The sequence below is a fragment of the Heterodontus francisci genome, chromosome 1, assembly GCF_036365525.1.
Source record: "Heterodontus francisci isolate sHetFra1 chromosome 1, sHetFra1.hap1, whole genome shotgun sequence".
In the NCBI taxonomy this organism is placed as follows: Eukaryota; Metazoa; Chordata; class Chondrichthyes; order Heterodontiformes; family Heterodontidae; genus Heterodontus; species Heterodontus francisci.
In genome coordinates, this window is record NC_090371.1 from 169,383,302 (window position 1) to 169,398,517 (window position 15,216).

The 15,216-nt window shown below is 39.9% G+C and overlaps 1 protein-coding gene across 1 annotated transcript in view; it reads left to right on the forward strand.

Moving 5' to 3' along the window:
- Positions 1–15,216, forward strand: part of cops4 (COP9 constitutive photomorphogenic homolog subunit 4 (Arabidopsis)) — a 78,331-nt gene that overhangs the window by 19,648 nt on the left and 43,467 nt on the right. The window contains exons 6-7 of the mRNA XM_068031063.1: positions 7,697–7,847; positions 9,374–9,577. Of these exons, the coding sequence (XP_067887164.1) occupies positions 7,697–7,847; positions 9,374–9,577 (355 nt within the window). The remainder of the gene's footprint in view (positions 1–7,696; positions 7,848–9,373; positions 9,578–15,216) is intronic.

Genomic DNA, 15,216 nt, shown 5'->3' on the forward strand with positions numbered 1-15,216 from the left:
GTAAGAGAGTAGGAAAGTCAGCTGGGGTTCCCACTCCTGCTCATGATTCAGTGACCATTGCTGAAAAAATTCTCTTTAGAAATTGGATAAGACTGCGCTGAACACTCGGTAAGACTGGGCTTGACAATGGTGCCTCACTGTTTAAGGTTACCCAATTCCCTTTTGAAAGTTACTGCTTCCATCATCCTTTCAGGGACTACATACTAGATCATCATAACTCACTGCAGCTTCAGCTTTAATGTCTAGTTACCAGTTCCAAATCCCTCCCCCAACTGTGGTCATGCTTTATCTGCATAGATCACCATTATCATTGGCTTTAAATGTGCACACACCAAAAACCATTGCTCCAAAAGTTGCATTTATTTTAGGTCTACCTACAGCTGCTGTACAGCACCCATGATGCTGTAATCCTGAAGAAATAGAAAACTCAATTCATGAAAATGAAATGATGGCTGTATGAAACCCTCTTAAAAGCAGATTGCTTTTCTAGATTTAAGGAAAACTTGTGGAAGGCACAGTCCAACGTAAAAGGACAAAATAACTGAAATCCAAGCCTTAACCAATGACCATTTTAAGTCATGATCATGACTGACAGACACCCACTTTGGTAGCAGCTTCAAACTAAAAGCTATTAGTTATATCAATCTCGATAAAGCTAGTTAAATGATTATGAGGCAATTGTAGAAAATATTAAGCATTTCTTCCTTCTTCTCCTTTTCAAATGTTTTCATTTCCTTTTTAACTACTGCTCAGTATATAATAAGCAACTGCCTGTCTGGGAGGTTGGAGGGGTGGAGGAAGAAAGAGTAAGGAGAGCAGGTAAAAACAATTTAAAAAAAATGGAAAACTGGAGGAAAAACTAGCTATGACCCAATTATATAACCCACAAAAACTAAATCTGTGATGCATCAGTCTTTGCAGTTCCCCAAAAGAGTGAGGGATTTGATTTTAATGTGTGATGGCTGTTCTACAGATGTAGGAACATAGGAGCAGGAGTAGGCCATTCAGCCCATCGAGCCTTCCCCACCATCAATATGATCATCCACTTCAATGCCTTTTTCCCACACTATCCTCATATTCCCTTACGTCAATGGTATTTCGAAATATGTGAATATCTGCTTTAAACATACTCAATACTCTGGGGTAGGGAATTCCAAAGATTCACAACCTTCTGAGTAAAGAAATTTCTCCTCATCTGTGTCCGAAGTGGCTTCCCCCTTAATTTGAAATTGTGTCCCTTGGTTCTAGACTCACCAACCAGGGGGAACATCTTAGGTGCATCTACCCTGTCTATCCCTTTAAGTATTTTGTAAGTTTCAATGAGATCACCTCTCATCCTTCGAAACTCTAGTGAATACAGGCCCAGTTACCCCAATCTCTCTTCATTGGACAGTCCCGCCATCCCAGGAACAAGTCTGGTGAACCTTCGTTGCACTCCCTCTATGTCAATAATATCCTTTCTAAGGTAAGGGGACCAAAACTGCACACGGTACTCTAAGTGCAGTCTAACCAAGGTTATGTACAATTGAAGCAAGATTTCACTGCTCCTGTACTCAAATCCTCTTGCAATAAAGGCTAACATACCATTAGCCTTCCTAATTGCTTGCTGCACCCGCATGTTAGCTTTCAGTGACTTATTGACAAGGACACCCACGTCCCTTTAGACATCTGCACTTTCTAATCTCTTAGCATTTAAGAAATACTCTGCACATCTATTCCTCCTACCAAAGTGGATAACCTCACATTTTTCCACATTATATTCTATATGCCACGTTCTTGCCCACTCACTAAGTCTTTCCAAATTCCGTTGAAGCCGCTTTGCATCTTCCTCACAACATACATTCCCACCTAGTTTTGTGTCATATGCGAACTTGGAAATACTACATTTGGTCCCCACATCCAAATCATTGATATATATTGTGAACAACTGGGGCCCAAGCACTGATCCCTGCGGTACCCCACTAGTCACCTGCCAACGCGAGAATGACCGGTTTATTGCTTTCTGCCTGTCAACCAAACCTTAATCTATGCCATTATATTACCTCCAATCGCCTGTGCTTTAATTTTGCTAACCATCCTCCTGTGGGGGACTTCATTAAAAGCCTTCTGAAAATCCAAGTATGCCACGTCCGCTGACTCCCTTTTTATCAATTCTGTTAGTAACATCCTCAGAAAACTCCAACAGGTTCGTCAACATGATTTCCCATTCATAAATCCATGTTGACTATGCCCAATCAGATCATTATTATCTAAGTGTCCATTTATCACATCCTTTAGAATAGATTCTAACATTTTCCCAACGACTGATGTAAGGCTAACAGATTGTTATTAAAGGAAGGGATCAGTGCAGTTGTGAGTAATGATATAGGTGTAAAGATCGCGGTGTCGATTCAATTTGGGTGGAAATAAGGAACAGCAAGATAAAGAAATCACGGGTGGGAGTGGTCTATAGGCCCCCAAGAAGTTGCCTCTCTGTAGGACAAAATATTAATCAGGAAATAATGGAGGTGTGTAAGAAGGGCACTGCAATTATCATGGGTGATTTTAATCTGCATATAGACTGGACAAATCAAATTGGCAAGGGTAGCATGGAAGATGAATTTGTAGAGTGCATCAGGGATTGTTTCTTCGAACAATGTGTTGCAGAACCTACCCGGGAACAGGCTATTTTAGATTTGGTAATGTGTAACGAGGTAGGTTTAATAAGAGATCTCGTAGTTAAGGATCCTCTGGGGGAAGCGATCATAACATGGTAGAATTTCAAATTCAGTTTGAGGGTGAGCAACTCAAACCAGTGTCTTCAACTTAAACAAGGGCAATTACACAGGTATGAAGAAAGAGTTGTCTAAAGTGGGCTGGGAAAATAGACTAATGGGAAAGTCAGTAGATGAGCATTGGCAGACTTTTAAGCAGATATTTCAAAACACTCATCAAACATTTATTCCGGTCAGAAGGAAGGACTTGAAGAGAACGATGAACCACCTGTGGATAACAAAGGAAGATAAGGAGAGTATCAAATCAAAAACAAAGGCGTACAAAGCTGCGAAAGCTAGTGGTAGGCCAGAGGATTGGGATTTTTTTTAGCAAACAGCAATGGATGACTAAAAAACTAATAAAGAGGGAGAAAATTGATTGAGAGTAAATTGGCAAGAAATATAAAAACAAACAGTAAGAGTTTCTACGGGTATAAAAGAAGGAAGAAAGTAGCTAAAGTAAGTGTGGGACCCTTAGAGGATGAGACTGGGGAATTAATAACAGGGAACAAGAAAATGGCAGATAATTTAAAACAATATTTTGCATCGGTCTTCACGGTGGAGGACACTAGAAACATCCAACAATAATAGATGAGCAAGGTGTAAATGGGAGGGAGGAACTTGTAACAATCTCTATCACAAGGGAAAAGGTGCTCGACAAACTGATGGAACTAAAGGCAGACAAGTCGCCAGGACCTGATGGGCTGCATCCAAGGGTTTTAAAAGAAGTGGCTGCAGAGATAGTGGAAGCATTGGTCATAATATACCAAATCTCACTGGATTCCGGTAGGGTACCAGTGGATTGGAAAACCGCGAATGTGACACCCCTAGTCAAGAAAGGAGGGAGACAGACAGCAGGAAACTATAGACCAGTTAGCTTAACATCTGTCATTGGGAAAATGCTGGAGTCCATTATTAATGAAGAAATAGTAGGACATTTAGAAAAACATAATTCAATCAAACAGAGTCAACATGATTTTATGAAAGGTAAATCATGTTTGACAAATTTTTTTTAGAGTTCTTTGAGGATATAAAAAGCAGAGTGGATAAAAGGGAACCGGTAGATGTAGTGTATTTTGATTTTCAGAAGGCATTCAATAAGGTGCCACATAAAAGGTTATTGCACAAAATAAGAGCTCAGGGTATTGGGGGTAATGTGTTGGCATGGATTGAGGATTGGCTAACACACAGAAGGCAGAGAATCAGGATCAATGGGTCATTTACAGGATGGAAAGCCGTAACTAGTGGGGTGCCACAAGGATCAGTCCTAGGGCCTCAACTATTTACTATCTATATTAATGACTTGGAGGAAGGGACAGAGTATCGTGTATCCAAATTTGCTGACGGTACAAAAATAGATGGGAAGGCATATTGTGATGAGGACACAAAGAATCTGCAAAGGTATATAGATAGGTTAAGTGAGTGGGCAAAAACTTGGCAGATGGAGTGCAATGTGGGAAAGTGTGAGGTCATCCACTTTGGTTGGAAGAATAAAAAGGCAGATTATTATTATTTAGATGGAGAAAGACTGCAAAATACTGCATTACAGAGGGATCTGGGTGTTCTTGTACATGAAACACAAATAGTTAGCATGCAGGTGCAGCAAGTCATTAGGAAGGCAAATGGAATTTTGGTTTTTATTGCTAAGGGGGTTAGAGTTTAAAAATAGGGAAGTCTTGTTACAACTGTACAGGGTGTTGGTGAGGCCGTACCTGGAGTACTGCGTACAGTTTTGGTCCCCGTATTTAAGGAAGGATATACTAGCATTGGAGGCAATTCAGAAAAGGGTTCACTAGGCTGATTTCTGGGATGAAGGGGTTGTCTTATCAAGAATGGCTAAACAGGTTAGGCCTTTATTCATTTGAGTTTAGAAGAATGAGAGGTGATCTTATTGAAACATATATGATTTTAAGGGGGCTTGACAGGGTAGATGTTGAGAATATGTTTCCACTAGTGGGGGAGTCTCAAACTAGGGGACATAGTTACAGAATAAGAGGGCACACATTTAAAACTGAGATGCGAAGGAATTTCTTCTGTCAGAGGGTGTTAAATCTCTGGAATTCTGTACCAGAGAGTTGTGGAGGCTAGGTCACTAAATGTATTTAAGGAGGAGGTAGATAGATTTTTGAAATCGCGGGGAGTCGAGGGGTATGTGGAGCAGGCCCAAAAGAAGAGTTTAGGCTTGGGACAGATCAGCCATGATCTTATTGAATGGCGGGGCAGGCTTGAGGGACTGAATGGCCTACTCCTGCTCCTATTTGTTACGTTCTGTTCAATGTCTGTAATTCCCTGTTTTCTCTCTTCCCTCCCTTCTTAAATAGTGGGGTGACATTTGTGACCTTCCAATCTGCAGCAAGTGCTGCAGAATCTATCGAATTTTGCAAGGGATGTAGAATGTCAAGTCCTGGGGATTATCTACCTTTAGCCCCAGTAATTTCTCCAATACAACCCTCTGACTAATATTAATTTCCTTCAATTCCTCCTTCCCCTAATCCCTTGGATCTGTAATTCTGAGAGATTTCTTGTATCTTCCTCAGTGAAGCCAGACACAAAGTAATCATTTAGCTTCTCTGCCATTTCTCTATTCCCTATGATAAATTCTCCTGACTCTGCCTGTAATGGACCCACATTTGTCTTAGCCAAACGTTTCTTTTTACATACATGTGGAAGCTTTTACAGTCCGTTTTTATATTTTTTGCTATCTTACCTACATATTCTATTCTCCCTTTCTCTATCAGCTTCTTCGTCCTCCTTTGCTGTATTCTAAAATCTTCCCAATCCTCAGGGTTACTACTATTTCTGGCAACTTTATAGGCCTTTTCTTTTAATTTTATACAATCCTTAACTTCCTGTGTTATCCATGGCTGACTGCCTTTCTTTTTGGGGTTTTTGTGCCTTGAAGGAATGTATAGTTGCTGTAAACTATGTAATATTTCTTTAAAGACTATCCATTGCCTATGTACTGTCATACCTTTTAACGTATTTTCCCAATCCACCTGAGCCAATTTGCCCCTCATACCTTCATAATTTCCTTTGTTCAAATTTAACACCCTGGCTTCAGATTGAACTACCTCATTTTCAAACATAATGTAAAATTCTATCATATTATGGTCACTCATCCCTAAAGGTTCTTTTTCAACAAGATTATTAATTAGCCCTTTCTTATTACATAATACTAGATCTAAAATAGCCTGTTGTCTAGTTGGTTCCTCAACATACTGCTCTAGAAAACCATCCCAACACTGCAGAAACTCGTCCTCCACAGCATTAGTGCTCATTAGGTTTACCCAGTCTATATGCAGATTGAGGTCACCCATGATTACTGTATTACCCATGCCACATGCTTCTCTAATCTCCTGCTAAATACCATGCCCCAAACTACCACTACTATTTGGTGGCCTATGAACAACTCCTACCAATGTTTGTTGCCCCTTGCCTTGTCTTAGCTCCACCCAAACACATTCCGCATTTTGTTCTTCTGATCTGAGATCCTCCCTTACTGATTGTACTGATCCCATCCCTTATTATCAGCGCAACACCTCCTCTGTTTCCTTTTTGCCTGTCCTTCCTAAATGTCTAATATCCTTGAATATTCAGTTCCCAGTCTTGGTCACCTTGTAGCCATGTTTCCGTATGGCAATTAGATCATACCCATTTACCTCTATTTGTGCCTTCAAATCATCTACCTTGTTGCGAATGCTGTGTGCATTCAAGTAGAGTGCCATTAACCTTGTCCTCTTGACATTCTGCATTCTAAGCCTAGTTGATCGCCTTTGTTTCGCCTGCCTTCTAATGTCACTTGCTACTTTTCTACCTCCTGTTACCAGCTTTACTTTGTCCCAATTTGAGATACCCCTCAGGTTCCCATCCCCCTGACAAGCTAGTTTAAACCCTCCCCTACAGCACTAGAAAATCTCCCTGTGAAGATGATAGTCCCGGTCCTGTTAACTTGTAGCCTGTCCATCTTGTACAGGTCCCACCTGCCCCAGAACTGGTCCCAATGCCTCAGAAATCTGATGCCCTCCCTCCTACACCAATTCTCCAGCCACGTGTTCAATCGATCTGTCCTCCTATTCCCATGCTCACTAGCATGTGGAACTGGGAGTAATCCTGAGATTACTGCTTTGGAGGTCCTGCTTTTTAATTTCCTTCCTAACTCCCTAAAATCTGCTTTCAGGACCTCATCCCTCTTCCTACCTATGTCATTGGTACCAATGTGGACCACGTCCTCTGGCTGTTCACCCTCCCCCGTGCAGCCGTTCCGTGACATCCTTGACCCTGGCACCAGGGAGGCAACACACCATCCTGGAGACACATTTACTGCTGCAGAAACGCCTATCTGATCCCCTGACTATCAAATCCCCGATCACTATTACTGTTCCACTCTTTTTCCTTCCCTCCTGTGCAGCTGAACCACCCGTGTCTTGACTGATTTCAAATGTTTCAGGTTTCCTGCATTTGTATTTTTTCTTCCTTTCTCTTCAAATAGCTCCCTTAGTTATAATTAAATTGCATTGCTTTCAGATGTATTCTGTATTTTGAGAACCATGCAACTACAAATGTACAGATGGAAGAAAAATTGTCCTACCAAAATATATAATTGTCTAATCTTGAATTAATTACTTTGTGCTCAAATTCCGTTTTTAACCATTATTTCACTGTCTGTTTGTTTATTTAACTCAAAGCATCTTTTTCTTCCCTTCTCCGTCCCCTAATAAAATATTTTGTACCAGTGTACTGTTAGTTTGTGGTAGACTAACTTTCAAATCTTAATTCAATTTTTTAAAATGCTAAATGTAATCTTTTTTATATCTAGCTTAGATATATGTAAATCGGAAAAACAAAACGAGTTCATGTTTATCACCTAGCTACTTTAGAATTTCACAATAGTAAACAGCTTTTATTTTCTGAAAAGTAAAACATTCTTATGATTTTGTCTTCAGGTGTGCTATGCTCGTGTCCTCGACTACAGAAGGAAATTTATAGAAGCTGCTCAGCGATATAATGAACTCTCATATAAATCTATTGTTCATGAAACTGAGCGGCTAGAGGCATTAAAGCATGCACTACACTGCACCATTCTTGCATCAGCAGGTAATATATTTGTATTGTAGGCCTGTAATGCCAGGGCTGTGGGTGGTTCTGGTAGCAATCGCACAATAAACATCGATTTTGGTTTGCAGTTCTAAGTTTGAACCAGAATGCTTGTAGAGTTACTAGTGGACTGGGGTCCAATCTACTAGTTTCCATTAATTAACCAACAAATTAAAGGGGTTCAGTACAGTTCTAAAATAATATATTTATATTTAGTTAATTTTACCCTCATTTTGATCCCTTTTTGAAGTTTCTGCTTCAAGGCTGCACCTGAATGAGGAATGTAAGAATTGCCTGGGCTACAGACCCCTTCGCAGCTGTCCTCCATTCTCTGTCTCGTGAACCAGGAAACATTTCCATAGAGAGTAGCTAAGAAAACACATTGAAGTCTAAGATATGAACTTGACTGTCTTGTGGTTGGGAATCCAAGCATTACTCTAATAGAGCAATTAATTGGCTTCAATAACAAACTTTAGAATATTTAAAAGTGGCTGCATTTCATGGTCATGCCGTCAATTCAGAAGGGGCTAAAATTATTGCTTTCCTGTTTAATATTAAAGGTTGTCATATTGTATTGCTGCTACATTAGCAGCATGCTTGAAAATAGAAAACCAGTTGTTTGGTTCTGAAGGCAGGTTTATTGATCACTGTTTTTTGAATTATTTATTTCAAATATGAATGCACCAGACTTTCATGTGTAATGTGATAAATTCAAAATTTAATGTGGAAATTATGCTTGATTTGTTATTCATTAAGCTTTGGAAACTGGGCTCTATCTGCCTTTTTGGTTTTGATTTCAATGTTATAGCACAAAACTGCAGAATTCTGTTGAGAAGAAATAAAATTTTCTGAAGTGAATTTTAGACAAACTAGAATTGATCCAAAAAGAGCCCTATTATGCTTCTCAGAGCTATTTTTGGGAGGGTGAATCTTGCGATGAGATATTGGCATTTACATTCAAATAAAACTCAGGACTTGAGCAGCAATGAGACACTTGCTTGCCCAAATACACAAATCTGTTGTGATCGCATCTTGGTTTTGTGCACGTCTGTATTGAAAGTCAGAGGACAGTTGGGTTACAAAGTGAGGTCAAGGGCTGAATCCCAGGCATACATATAATTTTTACTCCACTTTGGAAAGCGATTTGGATACACACGGCAGAGTAAATTTATTCAAGTAAATTGGGCTTATGTTTCAAACAGGCATATCTGGGCTTTTACGTTTCCACAGTTAACCATTGATTTGGCAAACAGGCTAGGTTTGAATGTCCTACCATTCTAATTAATTTTATGTTTTAATATGTGAAATTTCAAGGGTTATTATAAAAGTATGTGCGTCATAGAAATGTTTAAATATTTAAAATAAAACAAAAATATAATGAATTTAAAGCAGAAGTTTGTTTAAGCCAAGAATGAGGGGAAAATCCAATTGCATTTATGGATGCAACTTTGTGAACAAATACTGCAGTGCAACAAAGTTAAGCGTTACAATTCACAGCAATCCTGTTGGTTGTGTTTTCCCTGTAGGACAGCAGCGTTCCCGTATGCTGGCAACCCTGTTTAAGGATGAACGCTGCCAGCAACTTGCAGCTTATGGCATTCTAGAGAAAATGTATCTGGATAGAATTATTCGAGGGAACCAGCTGCAGGAGTTTGCTGCCATGCTGATGCCTCACCAGAAAGCAACGACTGCTGATGGTAAAGTCTTCACAGTCAGTTTTTGTCCTGAAGGTGTGTGTTTCACACCTTTTCTTGTAGTGTGTAGCAAAATGATTTGTGCATGATGAACGTTAAAGCATGTCTTTGTTGAAACTGTAAATTTTATTTTTAACAGAGTGAATATAGACACCCTGACAGGCTGATGACAGCGTGATGTTGCTCAAGTCCAGCCCAGGTGTTTGTCCTGTGTTGAAACATGATAGGTTGTAGAGTTCTGCACTTAGCCATGTATAGAACTTCAATGCAGTACTGTCTATCTGCAGCCTGACTGCATCCAATTGTACATTACATTTCTTCATTAATTGTATTATTGTCCTCCTACTTATTTGTAGTGCAACTACAAATCTTGTGTGATGTCACTAAATGCAGCTTATTTTTAATGTTTTAGCCAAGGCCACTTATTGATGGTTTCAAATGGAAAATGGATGGAATTGCAGAACTTGATCCCCAAAACAGCAGCAAAAATTTCACAATTCCATGCAATTAATCAGATTTTAACTTTCTTAGTTTATATAAATCAAAGCCCTAATTATGTTCATTCATTCATCCTGAGCATGCTAGTTAATATTTTTTAAGTCATTGTGAATTGAGCACCCTCAACTCGGCTGTCTCTGGGATAAATGAAGGAAGAGATATAATCTTTTCCTGTAAGCAATGTGGTACACTAAAAGACACCAGTAATTTCCATAGCTTGTTGATGTTGAAAATGGTGATCTTGATATGAGTGGCAAACAGCTCAGTATTTTAAAAATTCATTGAGTGCATCTTGGGTGAAGACACCACCCAGTGTAGTGCAGAAGATTGCAGATTCAATTCCCCACTGTCAGCTGAGTTAGTGGATTTCAACCTGGATAGCACTTAGGATACTCCAATTTCCCTTGGGTTAGGGGTGGAATCAGCCACAGTTTCCATTTCTGATCAGAGTCCTGTGGAAAATTTACGTAAGTGGACAGAATGTGAGAATGTGATTTAAGTTTAGCTGTGATGTCCTCCACAGTCAAATATCTCACCAATACATACTGCTTAGATCCACAAATGAAGATTAGCCATTGGTTATTGCATAAAATGGCTGGCATTTTCATTGAAAATGCACTTAAGCATGAATCAGTGACATTAGGCGAGGAAAATTCAAATTATTTTAAAATTTAAAATCTTGAAACAATATTTGTATGCCAGCCTGTTACTGGTTGAATTAAGCATATTAACAATTCAGTCGCCAATAGCAATTAAAGTTAACCAGCCCTTTAATTGAAAAACAATTTAATAAACACAGGCTACGTAATGGCAAACCATTGATTAATTTATTTCCTGGGGTAATTGCATTGATTCAGTTCATTAGTGGGATAAATTGTCTGTACAGTGCCATGTAATCAAGAATTCTGTTTATACTTCATGATGTCAAGGATTTTTTTGTTACTGCATAAATTTTATTTTAATCTAGACTAGTGTGATAAGTGCTTTGATACTTCTATGGATTTTTGTTTTGTTTTTGGTTCATCAGCTTGAAATGACCAGAGTGATGAGATTGTGGACAAGTATAGCTATCTCTTGGTCTGGACCTGTCAGCCCATAATTTCTAAATTTATCTCTTACTTTCCATTTTGATTTTGCCAAGTCAGGCACTATTTTTTTGGACTTGGTGCCACTGTTTGACTAGCACAGAGCTACCCACCCTTTTGTTTTGGAAGCCGTATGTGTGTATATCAAGGAGCCTTAAGCCACACACCATGTTTAAATCCATGCTCGCATAATTTGCACATATCTCGAGCTGCTGATACCAACAGATCTGGTGTCCTGATTTTGGTTTATTCATCAATGTGTTAACAGTGCTGAAAGCAGCTCTATCCTAACCTCCAGGCCAATAAAGTTCAAACAACACTAGCCAGCAAATCAGAATTGTAAGTACAAGGAGAATGAGGGTTGAATTCCCAGGTCTCAGAAGCTGTGTGTAGTCCGACGGCCATGAATTAGGGAGTAGGTCTGAGGTAGTAGACTGTGCAGGAGTGCCTTAGGGTGACTTCCTCTGATTTTGTTTTATTATGTTTGCAATGACCTGCCAGTGCAGACTGCGTGCTTTGCCCCGTGCTATGTGGCACAGTACTTTGGATTGCATGTGCAATACCAGTGTTTTTAAAAATATGTTTTGGAACTAATTTAGATTTGTAGGAAAGAAAGTTAGATTTTATTTGAGAGTATGAACTGCGCTTGTAGTAGGGTTGGAATGGTATTGAGGAAAGTACTTGCTATCTCCCCAGCCAAATAAATTATGCAAGTTAAAGGCACCATTAAAGAAAGCAATTAGTCTCTACTCCACACATGTTACAAATGATGTAAACAGTGTTATGAAAGTGATTCCGTTTTTTGTTAAAATATTTTAAAAATAATTTATGGTTAAACTGAATAAATCTTGGGCCAGATTCTTTTTAAAAAAAGAAAGCTATCAAGAGGGCACTGAAGGAATTGGTGGCAACAATGTTACTGGTTGTCACATGGCTCAAGTTAAAGATAGAACAGAAACCCTGGTAACGGGCAGAGAAGTGACAAGCGTCCCTTGATTGGACAAGCCCAGTAGCAGCAGAACGCACCTGGAAGGACAGAAAACTGACTAGTCTTTTTGGTTGCGAGTCCTTCTGGAAGGAGATAAAGTCAAGTCTGCTGCTGATGTGTCAAGGAAGGGCAGAAGACCACAACCCAGCTCGCTTTCCAGCAATTCCATAAAAGACCCTGTCCACTGTGTCGATTCATCTCGTTTCCTGTCTCTGAAGAAAGCCTGCTAAAATTAATTATCATTGCCACCTGAAAAGAACTGTTCTGAAGGAATCTCAGTGACCTGCCTATGCGTACTCAGAAGTTAGACTGTGCCATTTTTGGAACACCATATCTCATCTGCTGTTTTCTTCAAAAATGAGCAAGTAATCTGCCCAGGTTTTTTTTTTGTCTGTAACAGAGCTCTGAATTAATAAAAATCCCTTTTACCTTTTCGGTTAACCTGTGTATGAGTGTGAAGGGACTAAGGTAAAAAGGGAACTTGAAAACTTAAAATCTGTGTGTTTATGTTTTACTTCATTACTGGTTAAGGCTGGTTTTATAATCAACTGATATTTTTGTTGTTCAGTAAAGAAACCTGGTTTAGTGTGTTCTATTCTGGGAAAAATAGAGTATATGATTGACCCTATCGATAAGTGGAAAAGTTTAAAATAATATGTTGTGACTAGTGGAGAAGTGGGACTAGAATAGATAGTGCACTCTTCCCACCTCGGTTGTAGCATATTAATTGGGGGCTCTCTTTTGCTGGGATAAGCCCAACAACGTATAATTGTAAGTGGGGTAATAATAATTGAAAAAGGAAAAAAATAAAAAGACCCAGGTTTCTTGTGTAATAGAGTAAAGTTTAAACCAACGGAATGTCTTTAACAGTTGCTGTGACCTTTCTGGGGAAGCAGTATGTCTCCCTGAGTGATTTGAGATAAAGGATTTAGTAGACCTGTTGGCATTAGAGTTAAAACCAGGAGCTGAGAAAGCAGACATAATTGAAGTAATAGCACAACATTTGAAATTGTAAGAAGAAGAAAGCAAACCAGATGGTAGTGCAGTTGAATTAGCTAAAATTCAGTTACAGATGAGACAGCTTGCATTTGACACAGAAAAAGTAATAGAAATGGGAAAACTTAAGCTTGAATTTCAAAGGGAAAGTGAAAGAGAAGGAAGGGGGTATTTGAATTAAAAAAGATGGAACTAGATGAAGGGTGGTCTTGACAACAGTGAAAATTTTGGTGGGGAAAGATCTGTCTCCAGCTAAGGACCCAGTGGTGAGCTGTTTAAATTTGTGCAGGCCCTCTCTAAGTTTGAGGAAAGGGACGTAGAGGAATTTTTCATTTCTTTTGCAAAGGTAGCCAAACAGATGAAGTGCCCAAAGGAAAGCTGGACACTACTTATGCAAAGCAGCTTGATCGACAGAGCTCATGAAGTTTATGCCATGCTTTCTGATGAGGCTTCTGCAGATTGAGATGGCAAAAAAGGCTATTGTCGCCACGTATGAGTTAGTCCCTGAAGCTTACCGACAGAAATTTCAGAACCTCCAGAGATTATCTGGGCAGACATATATAGAATTTGAGAGGGTAAAACTGATAGACTTATTGGGGTACAGAAAGCCAATGCAGTGAAAGGGGCCCAGACTGAGAGTGCTGCAGATCAGGCTGTAGCACTGACTGCAACTGTAAGGCCAAATACAAAAAAACAATGTGAGTGCAAGGGTTGTGAATAAGATACCTGAGAGTTATAGGGAATTCTTGTTGAAAGGAAAAGTAACTCTTTATCCCTCAAGTGAGACAGGCAAACCTATAGTTCTACTTAGGGATACAGGAGCCACCCAAGCTCTTTTTTGCTGGGGAAAGGCCTAACATTTCCACCAGAGAGCGCACTGAACACTAAAGTTTTAGTGAACGGTATTGGCAGGGCGGATATACCCGTATCTTGGTATCGGGTGCACCTAGAGTGTTACCTAATGATTGGAACGGTAACTGTAGGAGTTGTCCATAGTTTGCCAGTAGACAGAGTTGACCACCTCCTGGGGAATGATTTGGCCTGGGCGAAAGTCGTCACGGAAAAACCAAGTGAAGTTAAAGAGACAGAAGTTACAGGAAAAGGTTCCACGAATTTTTCCTTCATGTGTAGTGACTCGGGCAATGGTTAAACAGGTTCCATTGTTGGAAGTAAAATTGGCACCACAGACAAATAGACTAATATCTGAAAGTTTCTTTGGGGATTTGGATAATCCTAAGAAAATATTTAATAAGTCTTCTCTGATCACGGCTCAGCAAGCTGATCCAAGTTAAAGTGGCTCGATCAGCTCCAACAAAAGCTGAGGCAAAAGGAGTTCCAAAAGGCTAAAATATTAAAAATGGGATTCTGATGAGGAAGTGGAGACCTCCTCTCAGACCTGTGGGCGAAGAATGGATGGTAGTTCATCAGATAGTGGTACCGCCAGGAATTGAGGATAGTGCATGAAATTCCTATAGCGGGACATGTGGGGTCCGGAGACCAAATCATGCATAAATCAACATTTTTACTGGTCAGGTCTTACCAAGGACGTGGTGCAGTTTTGTAAATCGTGCCATACATGCCAGATTGTGGGAAAACCGCAACCTGCCATAAAACCGGCACCTCTAATTCCCATACCAGTTATTGGGGAACCATTTAGTAGGGTGTTGGTAGACTGTGTAGATTAGATTTTTTTTTTTTAGATTAGAGATACAGCACTGAAACAGGCCCTTCGGCCCACCGAGTCTGTGCCGACCATCAACCACCCATTTATACTAATCCTACACTAATCCCATATTCCTACCCAACATCCCCACCTGACCCTATATTTCCCTACCACCTACCTATACTAGTGACAATTTATAATGGCCAATTTACCTACCAACCTGCAAGTCTTTTGGCTTGCGGGAGGAAACCGGAGCACCCGGAGAAAACCCACGCAGACACAGGGAGAACTTGCAAACTCCACACAGGCAGTACCCAGAATCGAACCCGGGACCCTGGAGCTGTGAGGCGGCAGTGCTAACCACTGCGCCACTGTGCCGCCCACTAAGGGTGTAGGACCCTTACTGAAAATAAAAGCGGGACACCAATATATACTCACTCATGGA